General features: G+C 40.4%; 1 protein-coding gene across 1 annotated transcript in view; it reads left to right on the forward strand.

Moving 5' to 3' along the window:
• Window positions 1–290: 290 nt before the first annotated feature.
• The window catches only part of nsmfa (NMDA receptor synaptonuclear signaling and neuronal migration factor a), a 31,656-nt gene continuing 5,716 nt past the window's right edge, over window positions 291–26,230 (forward strand). Inside the window, exons 1-14 of the mRNA XM_057360703.1 lie at window positions 291–602; window positions 13,467–13,525; window positions 13,745–14,518; window positions 15,762–15,828; window positions 16,085–16,090; window positions 16,900–16,968; window positions 20,647–20,699; window positions 21,151–21,240; window positions 22,447–22,574; window positions 22,710–22,793; window positions 23,445–23,478; window positions 24,048–24,118; window positions 24,327–24,406; window positions 24,828–24,930. Coding sequence (XP_057216686.1) covers window positions 532–602; window positions 13,467–13,525; window positions 13,745–14,518; window positions 15,762–15,828; window positions 16,085–16,090; window positions 16,900–16,968; window positions 20,647–20,699; window positions 21,151–21,240; window positions 22,447–22,574; window positions 22,710–22,793; window positions 23,445–23,478; window positions 24,048–24,118; window positions 24,327–24,406; window positions 24,828–24,930 — 1,689 coding nt within the window. The 5' untranslated portion in view covers window positions 291–531. The remainder of the gene's footprint in view (window positions 603–13,466; window positions 13,526–13,744; window positions 14,519–15,761; window positions 15,829–16,084; window positions 16,091–16,899; window positions 16,969–20,646; window positions 20,700–21,150; window positions 21,241–22,446; window positions 22,575–22,709; window positions 22,794–23,444; window positions 23,479–24,047; window positions 24,119–24,326; window positions 24,407–24,827; window positions 24,931–26,230) is intronic.

Here is a 26,230-nt window from a genome sequence, read left to right on the forward strand (position 1 = left end):
GTTGGTTTAATAGTTTCATGAATACAGACAGACAGACAGATAGAACATTTACATTTCCCATCATCCCTGTGAAAACGGTATTACCGCGCATCTGCATGCCTTTTGGTCCCTCCAGCTCATTTCTAACCTGACATTTGCGCTGGTCTTGCCTGATGAGTGGGTGGAATCGGAGGGGTGGTCGCACCACATATGGATTCGCTGGGCTTCCTGTCTGGTAACCCCACACCCTCCCACTTCCATACACGCTCACTTCAAAGCCATGGTTTCTTACAGATATCAATGAAGCGAGCTGAGGGAGAGAGAAAGAGGGAGCGAGATAGAAGGGGCGGGATCTTTTCATGCGTGTATTTGTCTTGAACTAGTTGACACAAGCAGGAGAACATAGATGCATGCTCAGTCCTGCATCACCTCCAGGTTTTTATGATATAAACAGACACGCACGTGAAGGCATTTTCCCGTTCCGTCATTTTTACGCATTGCATTGATATCTGGAATGTGCTGTTTTCTCGCTAGCGCCGTTTCCATGCCAGCATGGGAACTGCAGTGTCCAAAAGGAAGATTCTGAGAAATGATGCGATTTCTTCGGTGGCGGCCAAAGTTAGGTGAGTGTCCGATTCTACCCGCTCGTGCACTGCGTGAATGCAGTCGGCTCGGCTCTGCAATCGTACGTGTGCGTCTTCAGAGCTCTGCGCGCGCTGAAGTTACAAAACGGCGTGAGGAGGATCTAAAACTCTTATTGCTGGATACAAAGAAAGGTCATGGTCTTGGTTATCAGACTGGTCGTTTTAAAAACAGCTGTTTTTTTTAATGTCATTGTTTATTTGTATCTATAGAATGTTAATTGTCTTGCTGTTAGCTTTACGGAATCCAGTCTGCGTCCCGTCTCAGATGTTTCACTAAAATGAGGTAAAATGGGTTCATAAGCTAGCACAGTAAATGCAGTAGAATTTTGTGTGTAGCCTACTATTATTATTTCTCGTTGAGTTTATAAAAACGGTCACATTATGTTTTAGATGGCGTAGTCTCCAAGCCTGTCCGTTCTTGTCACATATTGCCAACATTTTCATGTATCATTGATATAGAAATGAAGACTAATGGAGAAATGATTACTATTATTAGTAATAATTATTATTAATTATGCACAGTATATGTAGCCTACCTGACGCGCACGGATGCGTTTTTGAAGAACTCGTATGGCATACAGCGACAGTAAAAATGATGCGCGTCATACATGTAAACTTTACGTCTCTCATATGTATTTCCCAACCGGACCTTGGGAATTACGCATGGACGTGAGCAGACTAACAAGCCATTTAGTCGTGTTTCCCAGTCGAAGATCAAGGCATTGACAGTTGTCCTTCGCCTCTAATACATCCGCAACAGGGGATTCTCTGTCAATCATCCGTGACTGACTCGTGTTACTTTGGTGTTCCTGTGTCACTGTGAATTATAGCGTCACAGAGAGGAAAATGACTGGCTATCGTTTAAACCAAGAGAAAAACACACAAACGTTGTCTTGCTGCATTCATTTAAACTGTAAATCAACTTCTGTGTTATTCATTGATGGTCCTGTTTTTGCTGTTGTTGCCTGTTTCTCTGCGCTTACATAACTAGAGCCCTTCTATCACATTTTATGTGAATCACATATGTCAGTTTTGGTAAGACGGCAAGTGCTTCACCTTCTCACCCTGTTGTCTGGGCCGTACCTCAGGGATGCTGTGAGTCATTCCATCTTTAACGTTCCCCTACAGTATAGGTTTTTTAAAATAAATTGCGATTTGTGCATTTGACACAAACTTCAACATGGTCTTTCCAGTCATTGAAATGACCTTGTCTGCCAAGTGCTGCTGTTGAGCGGTATGATTCAAGAAAAGACTGAGGAGAGGGTTTCATTCATGAATGGGATGGGTTTCCGTCACCTCTGCGTTTACGAGTGTGTGTGTGTGTGTGTGTGTGTGCGTGCGTGCGTGCGTGCGTGCGTGCGTGCGTGCGTGCGTGTGTGTGTGTCATAAGTATGAACGAGCGTCTGTTTAGTATGCAGGGCAGGTGTCTCAGTGTGCACGGCTCTGCATGCCAAGTAGAAATGACCGATGGAACAGGGAATCAGACACAGCATGTTAAAGGGGTAGTTCACCTAAAAATGACCATTTTACATCATTCACTCACTCCAATAGCTGTTATTTCTTCTGTGTAACACTAATAGAGAATTATTGAAGAAACGTTACACAGATCTTTCCAGAATGAAACTGTTTGCAGAACATTGTTCTCCTTTAGAAAAATTAACAGTTTATTATTATGGTGATACTGGTAACTATGTTTTTTTGGAAAATTAACTACCATTTGTACTACTATAGTCTTACTACAAATACCATGGTTAAAATATGGTTAGACCTTAGTACGTTTGTGGTTAAACCAAAAATGGTAACCTGACAGTAGGGTTAGTGAACAATAAGAGATTTATTGGGTGAACTTTTCCTTTTACAGAAATTGCACACGGAGTTGAGTTATGCAATATCAGTGTATTAAGAGGGAATGCATGTGTAATCATAGGCTGAAATTTGCATAAATTCTTTATGACTTATTATGGCTAATGAATTAATGAGAACTGTGGATACGCTCTAGGGGTCTCTGTATCGTCATAAACAGAGGGGACTGCAAACTACCTTGAAAAATCAAATCAAATTGCAGTTTGGTTTTCACACAGTTGTGCTGTGGATCCTGTTAAATGTGATGCCCTGCAGCAAAAGCGGCTTGTTTGCAAAGAAATTAGTCATTGGCCTCTGGCAGCTGTTAATGGTGTTTTAGGCTGTAAATTGCAGTGGTTTAGAGTAAATAACGACTGTGGTGTATTGTCACAACCAGATTTAAGCACTGTCAGGATGTGATTATACACCTTTGTCATGGGTTTGTCTTTCTCAGCACAGATTGTAATAAGGTGTGTGCTCACTTTTTCATTTGCCTCTGGCCTATTGCGGAAGGTGGTGTCTGGTAATCTGTTTTCCTGCAGACACTGGGTCATGACCACAGAACTGTTGAAAAGACAGGCTGGTGGTTTGACTATTTTCTGCGAGTACACGCAGAACAATAGCATCTTGGCACAGGAGGTCATCCTGCTCTCAACCTGCACTACCAACTCTCAAAATCCTTGCAGCTTGATCACATGATGCAAATGTGCCGTTTTTATTCATTTGTTAACCCGATAAAGTGTGAAATTGAAGGGTCCACTCAAAAATAAAAATTTGGTTATTTATTCACCCTCATGTTGTTCAAAACCTGCATTTGACACGTTCTTCTGTGGAACACAAAATATGATATTTTGAGAAATGTTTTGTGTCCAAATAATGGAAGTCAATGGGGACCAGTATTTATTTTCTTTCAAATATATTGTTTTTTCATCTAATTTCTTTGTAGGGCTTATGAAATGAGCTTTTCCTTGTTTTTGTTTTTGGCATTTGAGTCATGTCTGTCGGGGCTAGTGGTTCAGCATGGAGAGCCTGGTATACAGCGTTTGCATTCTAAGCATGAGTAATCTGTTGAGTTCAACTTAATGCTTAACCCATTTTATGAACTGAGATGTTGAGTCATCAGCTGTGTTATCATGTCCTCTCATCATAGTCGACATATGCATGCACAGTTTTATTTGATGAACCTTTACAGTAGTGTTTTGGTTACAGTTTGACTGTGACTTAGTTTGGGTAATATAATCATAATCCACTGTTGCATTTGTTATTACTTTGCTTGTACTCTATTTGGACCGCCTGCAGCTTCTTATATCAAGATGAAAAATAGGGATGGCAGAATTAGAGGGAGATGCTATTTAGGGATAAGCAGTCAGAGAGTTTTAAAATCACTGCCAGAGAGAATGCTGGGTACAGGCTGAACGATTTGTGAGATGTCATATTATATGGGCTGTTTTTCTGTTCTGATAGGGTGAGTGACCCACCCTAGTGTGATATGATAATAATTCACCAAAATTAAAAATTTTGTCATCATTTACTGACACTAATGTCTTTTGAAACTGTGTAACACAAAAGGGATTATTTATAATGCAATGCAAGCTCCAATCCAAGCTGTTCTTTAACATCTAAACAGTGACCACCACAGCTATTAAAGTAATTTTTTGTTAACAATTTAAAGGAATAGTTCACCCTAAAATTAATTTGAATCCATAACTTGCTCACCCACATGCCATCGGATTTATACGTATGCCTTTCTTTCTTCAGCCGGACACAATTTGAGTAATTTTGAAAGATGTCCTGCTCTTCCCAGCTGGTAATGGAATTGGATAGTGCCCCATTTTTGAAGCTCCAAAAAGAGCATACAGTATATCCATCAACTGTTCCGTACAACTTCAAGGGGTTAGTACAGTAAATGTCTTCGGAGGTTTTTGAGTAATTTATATTTTGAGTGTATTTAGCCAACTTGACTTCAGGTCCCCATCCAGTTTTATTGCCTTAATAAGAACAGCTCAGACATTTGTTTCACAAATGTGTTTGCTCCTCATGTGTTTCACAAAGAAAAGAACTTGATACCAGTTTGGGTCAATATAAAGGTGAGTAATTCGTTTTTTAGAATATCCTCTTTTTTGGTGGACTGCCCCTTTAAGAGAGTTCTTTTTTGGCTGGCTGTTGTAAAGCACCACTATTAAAATCTAAGAGTGAATAGAGGATTGTTTCCTAAAGAACCCTACTTTGACAATCTTTGGCCGACTACTGTCAGTTTTTGATTTGTAAGATCAGTGCAGCATAACCACTAACTGTGGCACATTAAACAGACACAGAAGCACATTGACATGTGTGGGACCTTTTAAGGAACCATCACAGATACTCTCACGCCTGCAACATCTGAAGAGACTATCTTTGTTAAAGCGAGTCTGAGATATCGAGTGGGAGGGGAGTCTCTTTTGAGTGTGTTTTTGTTTATCAGTGTGCAGTCTGATGAGATCTGACTCATTGATCTTTGGTCCTTGAATGCTGGTATTTGAGATGTACTTCTAGCAAGGAGCATCACACTGTTATTACCCAGCCTGCGGCATATTACAAATAGCTCATACATTTATATTAAATATCAAAGCAGGGAACTTATGAAGATTTTTACATAGGTTTTTTGCCACAGTTCGACATTCAGTCAAGTTTCCCCTGCTGAAAATCCACACTGAACCGAATACGCTGAATCAGCTGGTGACTTAAAACTTCTGTCTTCATTTACTCACCCTCAAGTTGTTCCAAATCTGTATCAATTTATTTGTTCTGATGAACAGAGAAAGATATTTGGAAGAATATAAAAGAAGCTATTTTGAAGAATGTCTTTGGATCAAAGCATGTGCTAAATTAATAAATGTAAATGTGAAGCATCGAACCCCTTTGACTTCCATTGTGGACATAAAACCATGGAGACATTTCTTAAAATATCTTCTTTTGTGTTTGAGAAAGAAAGAGTCATATTCAGGTTTTGAATGACATGAGGGTGTCTGGCCGTCGTTATTGTTGGATGAACTATCCCTTTAATGAACAATGAACAAATAGATCATAAATATCATAAAATAGATCATTTTGTGATCTATGAGAGTACAAAAGCATAAAGGCTTTGAACTGTATAAGGGTGAGTAAATAATGACTAAGTGTATATTTTCTGAGTTAACTGTTCTTATAAATTGGTCTAACCTGTTAGTATATGTAAGGCATCATTAATCCAATATCGTCCAACAGTAAAAGAACAAATCCTAGATAATACCTCCTCACTTTGGAAAAGCATTTAATCTTTATTCTTAGCATTTTAACAGTATCAATTATAGATCTGTTTAGGGAAACCCCTAGTCCCCCCCACTACAAACACATGCTTCCTGCTTGTTTTATTATCTTGTTGCAGAGATGAGACTGTCCTGTAATTAGTCCGACTGCTTGAGATAATGAAGATCTTGGGACAGCTCTGACACTGCGATTACGCCTTTAACGTTGTTGTCTCTGCTATTATGCAAAAGAGAGAGAAACGTGATGAAGCAACAGCTTAAGAGAGGGTACGCTGTTGGCCAAGGAGGGTTCCAGGCGGAATTGAAGGCGCAGAAAAGAAGGAGGGTGACATTTTAATCTGTGGTCTTTGCTAAAGCTGAGCTCCCATATGTCGTGAAAACATGCCCTACGAGAACATGCCATTAAAGTGCCTCTGCTGTGCTCAGGGAAATCCAGCTCCGAATGAATCAGAGGAAAAATGTGTCAAAACCAGTGAGAGAGGGTTCAGAAATGCTTGATTGTTTGGTTTTCCCTGGCTCATCTTGAATGCATGTTATCCACTCACCTCATAATTGTTCTCAAGGACCTATTCGCCTGAATAAATACACAAGGATCCCTTGGAAACATGCCACTGAAGTGTCTACCTTTAAGAAGTGTTCTGCCCAGCTCAAAATGAAGATGCAGAGAGTTTAATTGGATAATTTTTTTTATACTTCGCCAGTACATGGTATGCTAATGAATTAATAGCTTTTTTGGTTATTGTTGTCAAACGTTGGATATTTTGCTCATTATTTACGTTCCTTGTTTCTATGTCTGTGTTTTTTTAAACTGACTTTGTTGTTTTGTAGAGCAAACTGAACAAAACAAATGACATTCTGTGTATAAACACAAGTTACGATGATGTCATTTTTGAGAGTGGCTTCAACAACCAATTTTCTAGTGTTTTATTCATGAACGTGTGAGAGAGGGTGGGGTGAGGTTTAAGGGATACACAGTTTGTACAGTGTAAAAATCATTATGTCCATGGAAAGTCCCCATAAAACATGGAAATCCTGTGCGTGTTGTGTGTGCGTGCGTGTTGTGTGTGTGTGTGTGTGTGCGTGCGTGCGTGCGTGCGTGCGTGCGTGCGTCCGTGCGTGTGTGTGTGAGAGAGAGATATTTGTAATGATTCAATGATGAATTGATGAATTTTCTATGATTCAGTAGATGTAATAAATACACATTATAGTGAATTGAGCTTCAACAAAATTACATAGAAAAAGTCATTTTAAAATCATTTTTGTAGAACGGCTGGAGCTGTAATAGATTCACAGTATCCATTAGTGTGAGATACAAACCTAAATTTTAAAATGTCACAGCTGACTTATTAACTTTTAACTAATAGTATTATTATGGCTAAATAAAATATTCATGCAAAATGATACGTTTATATAAAATACTGACATTTTTCATATGTCCTATAATATACATTTACATTACATTTATTCATTTAGCAGACGCTTTTATCCAATGTGACTTACAAATTGGGTAAACAATGGAAGCAACTGGGTCAGCATTAGGCCAACAAAAAGCATAAGTGCAATAAAACTGGTCTCACAAAGCCTACTACAGTGTACAGAGCTAAGTTTTTAAAGATTTTTAAAGATTTTTTTATATAGATAGAGTAGAAAAGATATAGAAGTCAGAAATGATCGGTCATAGGTGCTGACGGAAGAGATGTGTTTTCAGCCGATTCTTAAAGATGGCCACAGAATCTGCTGATCTTGTAGCAGCAGGCAGATCATTCCACAAATGTGTAACCGATCCAGAGGAGGTTCGTGAGAGCTATTTTTTTTTTAAACCTTTTTGGGATGGCAAGTAGCGCTAGTAGCTAGTAGCGCATTGCAATAGTCCAGTCTGGACAGAACAAGAGCCTGGACTAGGACCTGCGTAGCATGCTCGGATAGGAAAGGTCTAATTTTCCTGATATTGTAGAGGATGAATCTACAGGACCGAGTGGTGCTGGCAACCTGATCTGTGAAGTTTAGCTGATCATCGATCACCACTCCCAGGTTTCTGGCCGTTCTGGAAGATGTGTTGATTGATGAGCCCAGTTGTGATGGATCCTAGGGTGGGATGGGATTACAAGCAGTTCTGTTTTTTCAAAGTTCAGCTGCAAGTGATGGTCCTTCATCTAGAGCAAAATGTCGCTCAGGCATGCTGAAATGCATGCAGAAACAGTCGGATCGTCAGGCTGAAATGACAGGTGGAGTTGTGTTTCATCTGCATAGCAGTGATAGGAAAAGCCATGTTTAACCATGACAGGAAAAGCCATGACAGAGCCAAGGGATGTCATGTATACAGAAAAGAGCAACGGCCCAAGCACTGAGCCCTGAGGCACCCTTGTATCGAGGTGTTGGGACTCAGAGACCTCACCTCTCCAGGATACTCTAAATGACCTACCTGAGAGGTTAGACCTGAACCATTGTAGCACCATTCCGGAGACACCCATAGCCTTGAGGGTCAACAGGAGGATGTGGTGGTTAACTGTGTCAAAGGCGGCAGATAGATCCAGTAGGATGAGTTCAGATGAGTTCAGGGCTTCAATGACAGAGAGCAGCGCAGTCTCAGTGGAATGACCACTCTTGAAACCTGACTGGTTGCTGTCCAGGAGGTTGTTCTGCGTGAGTAAGGAGGAGAGCTGGTTACATACAACACGCTCAAGAGTTTTGGCAATGAAGGGGAGGAGAGATACCGGTCTGTAGTTATCTAACAGTGCAGGATTAAGAGTGGGTTTCTTCAGTAGTGGGGTAATACGGGCTTCTTTGAAGACTGTGGGAAATTTGCCAGTGGTGAGAGACGAGTTGATAATGTGGGTCAGAGTGGGAACAACTGATAGAGAGATGGCCTGGAGGAGATGAGTGGTGATGGGATCTATCGGGCAGGTCGTTCTGCAAAGGCTATCAAACCGCTCCAGCTGGTCCAGAACGCAGCAGCACGCCTCATCTTCCAACAGCCCAAAAGTGCTCATGTGACGCCCCTTTTCATCTCCCTCCACTGGCTACCGGTTGAAGCCCGTATCAGATTCAAGTCACTAATGCTTGCCTACAGGACTATCACTGGATCTGCACCGTCATACTTTCACACCCTCCTACACCCCATCAAGATCCCTGCGTTCAGCAAACCAGCGGCGTCTTGTACTGCCTTCCCATAAGGGCAGTAAATGGCTTTCCCGCTCTTTCTCATTCACAACTCCTTTCCTGGTGGAACATTCTTCCTAATTCGGTCCGGTCAACCACATTTCTCACAACATTCAAAAAACTACTTAAAACCCATCTCTTTTGTGAATACTCGACAGACAAATGAAAAAAAAAAAAACACTAACCCTCTCTCCTTCTCTCAACAGGTATTGGTCTGGCTTTTGTTGAAACTAGTAACTTTGTATTGGCACCTATTGCATTATTGCTCCTGTATGACATATCGCTTATTGCTCCTTATACTCTCTGTAAGTCGCTTTGGATAAAAGCGTCTGCTAAATGACTAAATGTAAATGAAATGTAAATGCTAAAAGAGAAAGACCATATATACAATATACCAACAATTAGGTGCCACTCTTTTTTTACCATATTTGAGATTTATGCTTAATGTTCTTTACACCTCTTATTTTTTCTCTATGACCCCGTAAAATCACAGTATTCATCCCTGGCTCTCAGCACTGAAACGCTTTAAGCCATTTTTCCTCTTCCTTCTGACCTCATTTTTATTCAGTCACATGTCTGGTAGCATGCAGACTTTCTTTTGTTATTTTCTCTTTACCCATTGGTCTCTCTGTGTGTCTGTCTCTCTCTCTCCTTCCCTATATATATTTATCTCCCCTTCCACTCATTTCCTCTGATCTTTTCCTCTCCCTCTCTTATTTTCATTCTGTCATCTTCTTGTATCTCTTCTGATATTTTATTAATATGATAATTCCCAGCTTGGGATGTCTGATGTTAATCAAAGCTCAGAACTAACAGAAAAAGTAACTGTTCAATTTTAGTCCATCAGAGCAGATGGAAAATAACCTTTTACTTATAGTCCCACCAGCCATATGGAGAGAGACGGTTAGATTTATTTTCTGTTCCACAACCTAGTGAAGGAGGCAGCGTTGGCACACTTCAGATGCAAAGGCTGTTCCAAAAGTTTAAAAAATCTTTAAAGTTTAATTTTAAAGTTAAATTTCTGTGACACGTGAAGTGATTTAAACATTATATATTAAATATTTATACCCCTGCTGGAAAAAAAACTATTTTAATTCTAATGGTTTCAATTGCAAATACCATTATGATCCATCAGCTCACCATTTCAAAATTCAGCAGCGTGTTTTGAAATTCCAGTAAAATGTAAAACTCTCAGTCATCTGCAAGTTGCTGAATGATGTTCTATTGGTTCCTATCTGCCAGATAATTTAGAGAGAATCCAAAACATCACCAGCCGAGACCACTATAGTTCTCATTAAAGTCAGTCACCATTATAACCATTAAATCCATTTTAGAATCTCAGTGACCATTTCTATTGTTTTTTCAGCAGGGATACTTCATTAAACACAAATTTCAAGGCATTAGCTTAACAACATGCTGACATAAAAATCAATCGAAAGTCTAGACTTCCTTGCAGAGTGTGACACAAGAAGGTGCTTACTATGTACATCGTAACAAATCAGTGACTAATGAGATAGCTAGGGTGGTGCCTTAGAAAGTAGCTCCCTATGTAGGCAGCAAGCAGCTTGCTACGTGTTGCAAGCAAGACTAAAGTGGAGGTGTTTAAGACTATTGTCATTAGCTATTTTTACACCTTCAGGTGAAGCATCATCTGCCCTCAGCCATTTCACATGACCCCTCCCACTCGCCACGAGAGCCTCCCACTCAATGACCTGCCTCTTCTAAACTTGCACACCAATTAACCCTCACGCATTGGAGGATGCTTGTTAAGTTACAAGCAGGCATGACCTGCTTGTTTGGCGAAACTGAATAATTTAAAGAGCTGTCATAAGTGTCACTTCGTTAAACATTACGTCAGGAAAGCCGAAGGCGACTGCGAGCCACCGGGGACTCTTGAGGAAGGCCATGTGACAGCTTCTGTGGAGGAGGTTGCAATATTGAGACTGGAGTGGGTTTTCCTCGTGAAGGGTGCGTGCAGGAATGCATATGGTTATGTGTGGGCCACATATTGTGCGGAAACTGGTTCATTAGTTACATCGAAGGTATTGTTGGTGGTGAGCGCAAATATTTTTTCACAGGGCGAAGATTCTGATTTATCCCATTAAGGAATTATCAGTCGTGTCTCCTACAAGAATGAATCATTTTCCCGAAATGCAATGACTCAACCGGAGATTTGCACAGTTCGCGTGCCAAAGCCACCATATGTGGAAGGCGATAATCCGTTGTTCTTTTATTATCAAGATGCCAATATGCTAATGAAATGTAAAGAGCAAAGACTCTTAGGTTTCTATGTGACCCAGAGAGTTTACCCAAAAATGAAAATTGTTGTCATTTACTCACCCTCAGATTGTTCCAAACCTGAATAAATGTATTTTTTCTGCTAAACACAAAGGAAGATATTTGGAAGAATTTCAGTAACCAATCCCCCTTTGACTCCCATGGGGTTTATTTTCCCTATATGGCTGTAAGTGAGGGATGAGATCTGTTTGGTTACTGACATTCTTCCAAATATCTTCCTTTGTGTTCAGCAGAACAAAGAAATTTATACAAGTTTGGAACAACATGAGCCTTTCGTTTCATCCAATCAAAGCTCTCCACATCATCTTTGGTAATAATGTATTATAGAATCTTTCTATAAGCACAAAAAGTTTTAAAACCTTTTAAAAGTGTGTATTATTCCCACTGTCTAAACACATTTGAACCTAAAATCTGATATTGGAAAAAAAACGTTCTGCTTCCTACATCTTTCATTTGTCCTCCCCTTTTTCTTTCATATATCATTGTCTTCCTTTTTTATTGTCTCCTCCCCTTCTCACCCTCCCAGTCTCTCATTTTCCTACATTCTCTTGGACCGTAATACAAAATTATTACATCTGAATCTGTGAGCGGCACAAATACATAGCAACCAATTACATTATACTGTGCATGCTTCCGCTCCTCCTCTTCCCATCTTTTTCTCCAGCATATGCCCTCTTTTTTCACATATGCGAATCCACATGTCTCCCCGTCATTTCAACTTTCACACTGCGGCGGTGGCTCACTCTCAGTTTGAGTCCAGCTTTTAAAGCTCCCAATGCAGACTGCTGCTGCAGAACATTACTCGCATCTCTGTGAAAGCCCTTTAAGCTCAAAGCCGGTGTCAGCTTAGCAGGTGACATTAAGAGGCGAAGAGCAGCCCGCACTGGGCCTGTCGTTTCCAAACTGAAAAACGATATGAGCTAAACTGACCCAGGTCAAATAGAAAAGTTTGGAGCACAAGGAACCATTGTTGAAACTACAGTATGAGCTCAGGGTGAAACTTCTTTATCTTCTGTGTGTGTGTCGAAAATATGGACGATCGGTAGGAGGTACAAGATTGGATAAATATTCTATGGACGGTTTCAGCAGGAACAACATAAATAAACCCAAACTTATGTGGACCAAACTTAACTTCCGGAACACCTCCACAAAGAATCAAAACTGTTGAGTAGTTTTCATTTCATTTAATACAATTAATATACAATAAAATGTTAATGTAAATTAATATCAATATAAATTAAATATACAATTAATTGTTATAACCAAACTCGGAAAGGAAGTTAACTTCAGGCCAGCGCGTGCATCCAATGAAACTGTCTATGCTGTATACTGTATACAAGTTATGATTTTAATATGAAATAAACATCAAGCGGTTTTATTTCCTTCGCGCGTGGGACTATTGTCACATGAATAACCCCGAATTATCAGCTTTTTATATGTATATTTTTGTTTGTTTGTTTAGAAATATTATTAAATATTCATTTAGAATGTATGGTAACACTTTACAATAAGGTTCTATTTGTGTACAATTAGTTAATGCATTAGCTAACATGAACTAACAATGAACAATGCTAATGCAGCATTTATTAATCTTGGTTCATGTTAATTTCAGCATTTACTAATACATGTTTAAAATCCAAAGTTGCTAACATTAGTTAATGCACCATGAATAATTAATAACATTAACAAGGATTAATAAATAATGAAAAACTATTGTTCATACTATTGACCATGTCAAGCATGAGAAGTCAGCACGTTTAACATTGTAAAAAAGTCGGAATGCATGAAACACTGTGGCACCCCACCTTTAAAGAAGTAGTTCACTTCGAAATTTGTCCCCATTTACTTCCCATAGTCATTTTTATTCCTACTATGGAAAGTCTATGGGGATTAGAGATCAGTTCATTTCCCCCATTAGTTCATTAGAGATTAGTTCATTGCAATATGTTAAATGCTTTCTCTTTTGTAAAATGCTTTGGATAACAGCATTTCAATTTATAAAGGAAAAAGGTTCTTTTTTCTTTCAAATATAACATTTTCTATTTCTCTATTTGAAAATATGTCAACCAAAAGCCACAGAGCTACAGTATTTACAGCAGGCAATGTATTTGGGGTACCATTCTGGATACAGCTTTCGTAGCCAATACTAATTCAATGCTGGTTAACTTAAATGCAACAAAATCAGAATTTTCCTATAACGAATTTCTATTCTATTCCATTCTTATTGCCCAATTGTTAATATTTGTGTGTGTCTTTGCAGAGCAGCCCGAGCATTTGGAGAGTATCTTCACACTCATCCTGAGAACTGCAACGGATCAGGTCAGTCATCTGATCTAAACCTCTCCATTCCTCTTTTCTGCTCCTCTTCTGTTCACTATATTGTCTTTGAGCCTCTGAGCATGAGGTTATCAGACTCCCTTCCATCTTTCATGAAGAACTATGCTACTTCTTAATGTAGTTTGTTACCTCATCTGCTGCATCTCCTCGTTTTCACTCATTTCTCCCTTTTTCTGTATCTGTCTCAATGTTTGGTTAAAGATCACTTACTCTCTGACACCCTCATTGGCCACGACTCTGACTCCCCAGAAAGCCTGTGCGCCCAGAACAACAACCTCCACAACTACTCTCTTCAGGATTCCAGCAACCCTAGCCTGATCAACCCCGCTCTCGGCCTCCTGGAACCTCCCCCTCCGACTGCATCCTGCAAGAGCCGGCTGTCACTCGAGCGGAGCTTCTCAGCAGAGGAGGACCAGCAGAAGTGTGTGGAGTGCTCCTTGCAGCCTGCCCGGGTCTACACCATCACCGGAGAGAGCGGCATGCTGGGGACCAGCCGGGGGAGCAAGGAGAACCTGGAGCTTGAGGTACTGAAAGAGGCGCTTGAGCAACCCTCCACCTCCTCCAACTCCTCGTCTCCAACGCAGCATCATCGCCACCATGGAGGCGGAGGTGCGAGTGGCAACCATCACCACGGTAACCACCACCATCACATCAGCAGTAGCAGCGGCGGAGGAGGAAGTGGGGCGACCAACCATCAACTCACCAGTGGCGCCGGAACATCCCACCATCATCATGGACCGCCTCATCACCACCACCACCTCTCCCAGCCTCTGCAGGGCTCGGTCAGCGCGCACAACATCCGCGGCTGGGGGGATGGAAAGGAATGCGGCCTGGCGTGCGAGGCCTGTCCTGGGACACCGTCGCGCAGCCAGGGCTCACTGGACCTGGAGAGCAGCACCCGAGAGGCAGGCAAGCAGCGCCGGCCACCACTAGAGCGGATGTGCAGTGTGGACCGGGTGACTGGGCTGGAGCGAGGTGAGAGGGGGAGAGCAGGAGGGGCGAGAGAGAGAGAGAGCCTCTGGACAAGGGGAGGGGGGTTCAGCCAAAAACAGGGGCGTCGATGTGTTCGATGTGCCGTGGTCTGTATTGTTTCCACTTTCCTTTCTCTCTCCTCTCTCTCCTGTGTGTGAGTTTTGTGCTCTCTCCCTCTGTGGAGTGTGTTTTGCTCAGTGGAAATCGCTACAGTGGCTCAGAAAAAAACATTTGGACACTTGAGCAACGTTTATATATGTGTCATTGCGGTAAATAAGACAATTTTAGACAGAAAGGTAACCCTGCAAAAGAAGCTATTACAGAAATTCTAATGGTTTCCATTAAAATAACATTATGAACCATTCGTTTTTTTCATTAAAACCATTACAAAATTCATTTTTCTATAGTGTGTTCTGGGCATTAATCCAGTAGAATTAAACATCCACCAATAGATTCCTTCACATACCAGTAGAACCATTATAGTTTCCATTAAAACCAATATAAATCCTTTTAAAACCATCAAAACCATTACAACTTCTTTAATGGTTTCTATTGTTTTTTTTCAACTGGGCAGGGACCCTGCTGAAAAAAAGCTATAGAAACCAATACAGAAATTCTGTTGGTTTCCATTAAAATACCATTATGAACCATTAGCTTTTTCCATTAAAACCATTACAAAATTCATTTTTCTAGTGCGTTTTGGCCATTATTCCAGAGTGAAATCCCCCCAATAGATTCCATCACATACCAGTCGAACCATTATAGTTTCCATTAAAACCAATACAATCCCTTTAAAACCATTAAAACCATTATAACTTCTTTAATGGTTTCTATTTTTTTTTTCAGCCGGGTATTTCAGCAGGGATGCATAAGAAATTTTTCAGACTTTATTTTGTTGTAGATTAAAATGGACACTTGTGTCGAATTTCTAAAGCTAAATGCTCATTCTTGAGCATTTAGCATGGTCCAGAATGAGAATAAAACAGCATGTGTGGTTTTGATGCTTGCGGATGCCCCACAATTCTTCCCCGGTCAACCATCAGAAGCTGACTTGCTAACCAACTTGAAAACGTTTTTAACCGGGTTCGTATTTTGTCCTAATGCAATGCCATTTGGCTTAAGTGTCCAGGTAAATGTTTTTATGTTGGGCCATTGCATTTGTTCTGTTTGACTGTAATATATACATTCAGAAGCTTTGCATCGTTACTTCCGTACTAATGGTCAATTATGTCTAATTTCTTCGCAGATGACAACACTTGGTTCCCTAAAGAGAACATGTTCAGCTTTCAGACAGCTACCACAACCATGCAGGCGTGAGTAATCCCATAAACACACACACACAAGCACACTTAATTTTGAAGTCTATAGTGACCTCAAGTACAGATGGCAGAGCAGGTGTCTCACCAGTAACACACTTTCATTTAGTGACATTTACTGTCAAACTGACTCAGAGATCACAAGTACACTGTGACCACACTCACACATATACACACTTTCTGCAAACGTTGTTATCTAAGCTCACTGTCTGTCTCTCTTTCTCTGTTCTCTTTGTCTGGTCCGCCTCGACAGGATTTCGTGAGTACCCCTTTTATACCCCTTAAATGTCGAATGACAGCGTGTCATGTTGCTAGCTTTCCCTCCACAGCCCACCTCACAATCCTTCCAGTCCCACTAACTCTACGTGTGTGTGTGTGTGTGAAGTTACAGATGAAATCAAAGTCGAGGAAACCAATGTAAAAATGATTTTTCAGGGCTGATACGAATGAATCACTCTAAACCTAAGATGTGTTTCTGCATTGGTTTGCAAACCAGAAGGAAAGATTGATGTTGTTGCATTAGGGGAGCGTAATGCAGTCATGCATTATGATTCGGGAAACGGCTCGCAGGGACAATTCATAGGCCTGTCTATTCGGGATAATTCTGATTACCTCAGCCGGAAACGCAGATGTCGCTGGCTTGGCTGGTTTGGGAATGCTGGCAGATGCAGATTTCGATCATTTTTTGAGTTGATTGTCTTGACATGTTAAGTATCTCGCGGGATGGTTTCTCAGGGATTCATCAGTCATGTAACTCCATGTTGAATTCCAGGAGCGTGTACGATGACAAGCCAGAAACAACACACTAAACATCACAGGTCGCAGAAGTCCAACATAAGCAGTTTGGAAATTTCTTTGCCGTGTGTATGAGCACGAAAGCCGTTCATTTTTACTTGAATCCAATCTGAGGCTCTGCTAGTGGCTGAACCTCATATCTACGCAGAATGAACCCCTCCTGTCTAACCCCAGGCTAACCTCGCCCCATCATGGCTCTAACCTCTAATGCTAACCTGACATCAAGTGAGCCCTCGCCCTCGCTGGCATTAAAGTTGTGTCACCTCCTGGCAGGGCTTTCCGGAGTCTAGCAGAGAGAAAGAGGAGAAAGAGGGAGGTGGAGTCAGCTGCCGTCATCCAGAGGTACTTTGTAGGTCTGTCTTTTATCCATGTATTTATCGCCGCCGGATACAAAAAGAGGAAAGACCTTTAAAATTCTTTCTTCCTCTCTTTCTTCATTTATACATGAAAGATTTGTTTTTCTGTCAGTATGAGTTTTCTCCGTGATAATAGACATGTTCATTATTCTTTGACGTGAACAATGCAAGCATTACAGTTTAGCTAGCATTTGCTGCCTGAGTGCTGAAATAGGAGTCAGATTTGATGTCTCGCCTCCATGGTTACAGCGACCCTGAAATTGCTTTTTGTTTCACAGCCTCGAACCAACTTTCTGCTTTGTAAGCGAGCCATGACTGAGCTTTGGGAGATGAGAGGAAAAGGCAATTGATTTTCGTCTAGCCTATAGTCATTTTAGAATGTGTTAGGAAATATCTGTATCATAAGTATTTTAGGAGAAATCATCTGTTGTCAACTCACCTATGATTTTAAATAATAATTGAGATATTTTGTTATAATTGGCATATTAAAAGAATATTACTTTTTTTATTTTTGCTCAATGAACTTTAACATGTTCGTCCAATCAGATTCATGCACCGGAGCTGCACATAGTTTTGTAATGTATAGAAGGAATAACATTTATAAAAGTTTTTATGAAGTGTTACCAGGATTTTTTTCATGATTCTTTAGGGATCTTTAAACCTATTTTTCATGTACAGTAATTCGTAGAAATATGCTAAATAGTGCTGAATATTACATAATGATTTTCTTTTGTTTCCTAACCAGTATATTTAATCCAAAGCTTTTATTCCAACAGAACATCCTAATTAAAACAGTAGCAGGTGGTCTCCGTAGCAGAGACGATTTGAGAGACCAAATTTAACCCGCGGAGATCACATGATGCACTGCAGTCACACATTCAGGGTGGAGGAGAAAAGGACAAACAATGAAAGAGAGAGATAAAGTATGAGAGTAAGAATCTGAACGAGAGAGAAGACAGCCATACGATTATGTAATCGTTTTTGTGGGCGGGGACAATAGCACCAGGAGAGGTCATATTGGACAGAAGCAGCAGCTGTCTGGAGCAGCCAGCCAGATGTCTCCCACAATGCACAGCTGCTGTAGGGAAAAACTGTGTGGTATGGAAAAACACCTGATTAATGGCTTGGTGCTTGGTGACCTGAAAAACATACTTTCTCTGAACAACTTTGCTACATTCTTGTAAAGTCTGGAAATTCTTTGTTCAAATGGTATTTCATTTACCCTCATGTCATTCAAAACCCTTTCATATGTGACAGGTTTTAAAAGTTTGAAGATATTTTGAGAAATGTGTGGTTTTGTGTCTAAACAATTAATGTCAATGGGGTACTACAGTATGTTGTTTGGTTACCAACTTTCTTCAAAATATCTTCTTTCGTGTTCTGCAGAACGAAAGTCATACAGGTTTGGAATGACACGAGGATGAGTAAATGATGACAGAATTCACTTTTGGATGAACTATCCCTTTAAGGGGTTTATACACTATATAGTACTTGATTATTAAAGAGCTCAGTAGGCCTAGTCCCAGTTCGCTTTATTTGCACGGAAAAGTGCCAGGACATTCTTCTTATGTTAATATTTTAATATAATATATGAATATAAGTTTCACACAAGCTCAGTGTACATCTTTTTGTGTTCCAGGTAAGGAAAGAGAAAATCATACAGGTTTGAAACGACCGGAGGGTTAGATGACAGAAATTTCATTTCTCAGCAAACTGTTCATTTAATGAGGATGGAAAAGGGCAACATTTAGGAAGTGGGATTATTTAACAGGGTGAAAAAATTGGCGATAAAATTACAGAGCCCAATAGATGAGCAAAGACTGCAGACATGAGAGAGAGAGAGAGAGAGAGAGAGAGAGAGAGAGAGAATCAAAAGAGATATAAAGAAGGAGAAAGCCTCTGACTCATCCTCAGCTTGCTGTGTGGGCGAGGGAGGTTTCTCTCTCTTGCTCTCTCTCTATTTCTCTCGCTGTCTGTGTGGCACGTGGGTGTAATCAGTAAGATGGACAGAGAGGGGGATTTCTTCATGTCTCCCTCTCACATGTGGGCACAGCACTGTCACATGTGTAAACAAAACACTGTGATTCTCTGCTTCTTGTTGACTGCCTCTTACACTGTCTACATCGGACGCGACCGGCTCGATGCGACATGACAATATGCTTGTTCTTAATGAGTTTGTCGTGTCAGGCTGCACCGCGTCCAGTGTGGACAAAATGTACAATTATAATGGTTTCTAATGCGTTTCCAATGTCTTTTGTCGTGTCGCGTCGCGCCGGTCGCATCCGGTGTAGACACGGTGTTACTTTCTGTCTCTGCATTGATGACCTTCCAATTAGTTACAATATAGATATTTTACAGAACAGGACTCAAACATAATCAAAAGAATTAAATAAATTTATGAAGCATCTTTTTCCTAACCGGGCAAACATTCATTTGTGAACAATATCATTTGTAAATGATCATCTGTTACTCTGTCTCTCACTGTCTGTGGTCATTATGTGTGGTTGTCATGGATATGTGTGTAGAGTAAGATGTGTTGGAGGAGTGGGACAGACTCTTCTGCAGCGGTTTTATTCTCTGTCTGGTCACTCTTACCTGGAGAGATGCCAGATAGCTTAACTTAACACACTCTCTGCTTCAATACTTCACGAGTGCACACCAGCAAGAACTTTTGCCAAAGTCGGCGACAGCCTGCGGTGCAATTTTTTTGCTGTAAAAAACAGCTTGGGTTTCAATTGGCTTTCAATAAATGAATAAAAATATGGCACTGTTGGGTAAATGGCACCAAGGTAAATCTCAACATATGAAATATTTATTGACTGTATTAAAAATATAGGTGGATGAGCACAGTTTTCATTCCTGTGTTGATGATCGAAGTAGGAAGTTTGAGTGCTGGCTGGTTGCAGGTAGACCTTATTCTTATTATAAAAACTAAAAGCAGTGACTTTTAAATATACAGCCGCAGGAAAGTAAGAGACCATTTCAAAATTATTGCTGTGTATCTGAATTTACTATTCATAGGTATGTGGTTAGGTAAAATTTCAATATTTCTCCCAAATTTCAAATAAAAATAATGTTTATTTGCAGAAAATGAAAACTGGAGAAACAGGTCAAAATAACAGAAAAGTTGCTCTGTATTTAAAACAAGTTCATGTTCACATTTAAGCAATACGAGTAATATTTGTATTTAGGAAAATGTGTGTTATGTGATAACCTTGATTTTTATCTTGTGTCTTTTCATGCTGTCAGTCTTTCACATTGCTATCGGATGACATTATGTCACTCCTCAGGTTTGATTTTGTTGAAATTCAACAGACACTGGACTGGAATGGCCACAATACATTTAGAAATGCTGATTGAATGAACATTTGGAATGGTCTCTTTTTGGAAAGGTCTCATTTTTTCCACGACTCTATATCTCCATAAAAATGAAAATTCTCTGCATTTATGAGTACAGTTAGAGAATCTATACAGTGAATGACCTCAGAGCTAACAGGCATGGACAAAAATCAACAAAAGTACACATTTTATTTGGTCTTTCGGTTTCGGTTTAGATTTTGAATGTAACTTCACACACACACACAGCTGTTTTTCCGGAAAACTCTCGAAACGTCCCATGACCTAATTACACCTATTCCTCCTTTCTTTCTCTTCCTATTTTTAGGAACTTCCGGAAGCATTTAAGAATGGTGGGCAGCAGAAGAATAAAAGCACAAAGTGAGTCTACACTATGTGTGCGTGTGTGCGCAGCTTCATCTGTGTTTGCATTTTATCAGTATTTTGTGTGTTTGTGAGCATGGGCATGTGTACAGTAGATTGGGAATGTTCGCATGGTTAGCTGTGTGGAGCGTGTGCTTTTTGGAGGGTGCTGGAACGCTTGGCGTTATAAAACAACAGTGGGTGAGTGTTGGCCCGCCTTTCCTGTGTGTGTTTCTGTATGGCGGCAACAGTGTAGCAAAGGACAATGGGACAACTTGATATCAGAGCATATGAAGAATGTGTGTGTAGCTGCTGTTGCGATGGTTTGTGTAGTGTGTGAAGTGTTATGAGGTAGACACAGTGAGCGTGCAATGTGTTTGACAGCAGTGCTGTACCCGCAGTCTGTCAGGATCGTGGAACCATAAGTGTGTGTGCGTGTGTGTGCGTGACCATCTCTCCACCTTACTAGCGTTTGCAGAACGCAGGACGAAGAGTTTCAACCGATCCTGGAGCGATCCGACACCTGTCAAACAAGACTCCCTACACGACTCAAAAGACAGTGAGTCCACCCATACACACACAAACATGCCACACAACACAAACACTCACATATGTAATGCACGGAACGCTTCCAAAAAACATTTGGTTGCTGTCAATCAAATGATTTAAAAACCTTTTTTGTAATAAATTCATTTTAACCATAGCTTTTGCAGCTTTTCTTTCAATATGTACATTCGCATACATTACATTACAAACATTTTTATTTGATTACATGCATTTGACAGAAGTCAAAGTGACTAACAGTGCATTCAATGTAAACATTTTATCAATATTTGTGAACACAAAATACATATTTCTATCACACACACCTCTATGCCGCACACATACACACACGGCGTTGCTGCGACGTGCCTCATCTGATGCTGTTTGTGTGTCTCCCTCTGAGCGTGGTTCTGTCCCGAATATGTGCTCCTCTCTCTCTCTTTCTGTGAGTATCTGTCCCGCCTGGAGCGTCTGCATTCTGGAGACTATGTGTGTGTGTGTGCGTGTGTGTGTTTGTGTGCACTGTAGTTTTCTATGTCTGCATGTTACCTCCTCTGTGTGTAGTTTGTCTTTGAATTTATTTTTGTCATCACGTTTTATTCTTGCCACCCATTTAAGAAACCTGTCTTTGGGGAGCCTGTTGAGCTAGCGATTGCTACTTGCGGTTGTAATTTCCGTATGTTGTCTATTTTTCTCTGCCTGCTACTTTTTGTGGTAAATGGATTTTCAGATGGATACTGTCTGGACTTTGTCTCTTGTCCTATCTTTCTCTTACATTGCAAGTTAAAGGGACAGTTCACCCAAAAATGAAAATTCTGTCATTTACTTACCCTCAGATAGTTCCAAACCTGTACAAATGTCTTTGTTCTGCTGAACATAGAGAAAGATATTTTGAAGAATGCCAGTAACCAAACAGATTTCATCCCCCATTGACTCCCACAGTATTTATTTTTCCTACTATGGCAGTAAATGTTGGATGAGATCTGTTTGGTTACTGACATTCTTCCAAATATCTTCCTTTGTGTTCAGCAAAACAAAGACATTTATACACTTTTAGAACAACTTGAGGGTAAGTAAACGGTGACAGTATTTTCATTTTTGGGTGAACTGTCCCTTTAAGTTTGCTACTGTACTCTCTCTCCCTTCACTGCTTCTCATTCTTTTCTCGTCTCTTTTCTCCTCTTCGTCCATTGCTGAGCTCTTGTGTTGTGTCACATTGCAGGTGGAGAATTGCAGACCACCTGCTGTACTCCGGATGAGGGAGGATGTGAGGACCGGGACTGGGAGGATGAGAGAGAGATGGAGAGACTGGCGTGTGAGGGCGACGACTTCATCCCACCTAAAATTATGGTCCGTAGCAAAGTACATCCGTGGCACATTCCCCACACACTCGTGTGATTCGTAATATTTTTTAATAATGTTTCATTTTATTTTTAGATTTTAAATGCTCATCATTTTTATCTTTGTGTTTCTTTTATATTTTAGCTGATATCGTCTAAAGTTCCCAAAGCGGAATATGTTCCCACCATCATTCGACGGGACGATCCTTCTATAATACCGATCCTATATGTAAGTCAACTCCGTTTTCCCTCTGCATCACAAAGTATGACTTTATTATGGCTTCCATATCAGTTTTTTATATCAGCCATTCTCTATCGTATATATTCTGCATGCAGGCTGTTCAACACTGTGGACAGTTTTCCATTATAGAAAATAGCTAATCTTATCTACTCTCTGCTTAGTAAATCGCTTGATGTCAATTTGAATCTGTACATATTTTTAAGTAAATCCACTTTTTTATTCCATGTCTCTGATGGGGGAACAAAGATAACACCAGAGGTTTTGAATAAAAAACCTAGATTTGCATTAATTGCGTGCTTTCCTATCTGCTAAAACGTATCAATGCACTCAATCAGGTCAGGATGGGAATGCATTAATAAAGTTTTTACTTACAGTAACAGACAGAAAAACACACAGATAAGCTTTGCTTTGTCCTGGAAAGAAGAGCCAAGGGCACACCTGCATGAGATGCAGCAGAGACAGAATGCCCATGTCCAGAGGTTTAGCTGGACAAGAGATGAGAAAGTTGATAGCCAACACAAAAGCGAACGACAACGCTATCTTATCTGGGCTATCTGAGTGTGCGCTAGAGATCAGAGACTATGAGCATGATAATCTTAATGTGTTTGTATTGATTGCATTTATTATTTTTATCTCCAGGATCACGAGCATGCTACGTTTGACGATATTTTGGGTATGTAGCTTCGAGCCTCTTACGTGTTGTGTGTTCGCTAAATGTCTTGAGCTTTGTCTGTGTTTGTTTGTATTTTGCCTCTTGCCTGGTTCGAGGGTGGGATTTATATTGATTTTTGCACCAGCCTGGGCATGTGGAACACAAAAAACAATTGGATTCTTGATAAATGGCGCTGATGTTGAAAGCTGCTCGAGTTTACTGTAAGAGTTACTGTTTAAATGTGGGGATGTTGTAGTTTTACTGGATGTCCCGCTGTTTTTTGAATTTATTAATGGGTTTAAATTTATTAAAGAACATTTTTATTCTTTCTTTTTAAACATCAAAGTATGTAAACAATTGCTCCTATTGTTTACCTCATTTGTAAGTCGCTTTGGATAAAAGCGTCTGCTAAATGACAAAATGTAATGTAAATCTTTTGATATTATATTTGCATATTTTGCAAGAGTTTGATATGCTCTAAGAAAGAAGAATTTACTGAGACCTACATGAACTCTCATGTTGTTAGTTTAGTAAACAGTAGTTGTAAGATCGGGCAAGTAAAAAGTGACAGGCTTCTGTTTTGTGTGCAGAAGAGATTGAGAAGAGATTGACGGCCTACAGAAAAGGCTCCAAGATCTGGCGCATGTTGATCTTCTGTCAGGTGAGAGTTATGGCACAGCAAATAATGATTCCAGAACAACGTACACGCTCACATAAATAAACAGCGGTAAGATGCACTGCTGTCTCTTTGAGTTGATGTTATGTGAATTCAGTTCTGTCAGTTTACTGTAATACTGGACTCCTGTCCCTTTGGGGTTTGACGGTTCAAACGTGTGTGTTTCTGTGTGGACGTGGATGTTCTCTTGCAGGGCGGCCCGGGGCATCTTTACCTACTAAAGAATAAAGTGGCCACCTTTGCCAAGGTCGAGAAAGAGGAGGACATGAGCCAGTGAGTGACATCAGCACTCTTCTGTCTGTCAATAAAGCTGCAATCCGTAATTCAATGGTCAAAAATAAACTAAAATGATAATAATTTATAAGTATGGTCGGTGGGATTTTGAGGGAAATGTCCGTTTGACATCCTTTGACTTGAAAAGATGAGCACATAAAGTAACCTGCAATTTTATGTTTCAAGAGATGGCTGTAAAGGCAAAAGATTGCAGCTTCAAATAAATAGTTCATCCAAAACTTTGTCAGCTCTTACTCTTCTATCTTGATGACAGATGTGTTCATTTTTGAAGGTGAATTATTTTTCAAATTGAAGTCGAAGCCCAATTTTCTAGTTTTTTATGTTTTAGATAGAGCAACTGTTTCAGAGGGGAAATAGTTCACATATTTTACATGCATCTTCTGTTTGTGTGTACATGCAGGTTTTGGAAACGCCTAAGCCGGTTTATGAGTAAATTAAATCCAGAGCCAAACTTGATCCACATCATGGGCTGTTACGTCTTGGGCAATCCAAATGGAGAAAAGGTACACAGTGAAGGCCTTGCGTGGTCTGTATTTACGTAATGCTTGAGCCTTGAGTGTCTGTGATATATTTAGCGTTGGCCCTCTAGGGACTGTCATGACCATGTCCAGCTCTCTTCTCTTCATACCCAGACATGCACAAGCTCCATTTCACAATGTTTCTACATCACACCTCTCTGTCTATCACCATTACGCCTGACAGGCTTTTTCTCCTGGTTATGTAACTTCGCATAACTCTCTTTTTTTTGTCCTGTTCTCTGGACTTGTTTATGATGTTTCTTCTGAACTCCGATTTGAGTCAGATCTTAAAGGAGCAATGTGACCAAAAGACCATCCACGTACTGACCAGGCTCAGCCCTGCTTAGCTTCAGCGGGCAACCGGTCTTGGGCTACAGGGTGATATATCTGCTGCCATAGTGTGAGTTTGACGATAGCTTCACTCAGACAGTGAAACACTCAATAGATCCTCCAAAAAATTACACATTGGACCTTTAATTTGCATGTGGATGCATTTTCTTCATTTTTAATATCAGCTTCTTCGCAAGTAATTGTTGGTAGTAATAAATCTGAATTTTCCTATAATAAACATTGAAGTTCATTTCATTAAGTATTAGCAGCAAATGTCTCCAATTGCTTATTGCTGTCTAGTGGAAACAACTGCGATAATAAAGAGATCTTATTTGTGATTTTCTTCTATGGGAAACACCAAACAATTTTCTGGGATCATTAATCTAAATAACGTCTTACGGCTGGTCTTGAGACTCTTCAAAGGCAGATCATGGACAGTCCTCCGAGGTCGGCCTTGGCCCATGCCTCATTCTGTCTTTTTTTGTAGCCTTGTGACAGAGCAATCCAGTCATTGAACCCCAAGATTTTGCCCCAAGGACGCACTTATATCTCCCTTGGAACCTACAGATCAGTTTCTATGGAGACGGGATTGGCGTAAGATACGTTCACTGTGCGTCAAGAGGCGCCGCCGTTCCCGAGAAGTGCGTTTTGTGTACGTGCTTGTGATTGACAGATGGGGGATGACGGACTTTGTGAGTTTGTGAAGAAGGCAGTCTGGGTAATTTACTGGGAGCAGTTGGCCTTCACAAGTGAATTCTCGGGTGCTCCGATTGTAAAACTCAAAGCTAAAGTCCATGAATATTGCAGCATTTGTTTTATAGAGGTCTCTTCCAGTCCTGCCTTGAGGTCATTGGTTATTTGGTCACGTTTGTGGAAGTTATTTGTTTTCTCCGTGCAGGGTGAGCCGAATGAGAAAATCTGCGGTGTGCACGGCAGTCTAAATCACTTTTTAATC

This window comes from Triplophysa rosa, linkage group LG19, assembly GCF_024868665.1.
Source record: "Triplophysa rosa linkage group LG19, Trosa_1v2, whole genome shotgun sequence".
Taxonomy (NCBI): domain Eukaryota; kingdom Metazoa; phylum Chordata; class Actinopteri; order Cypriniformes; family Nemacheilidae; genus Triplophysa; species Triplophysa rosa.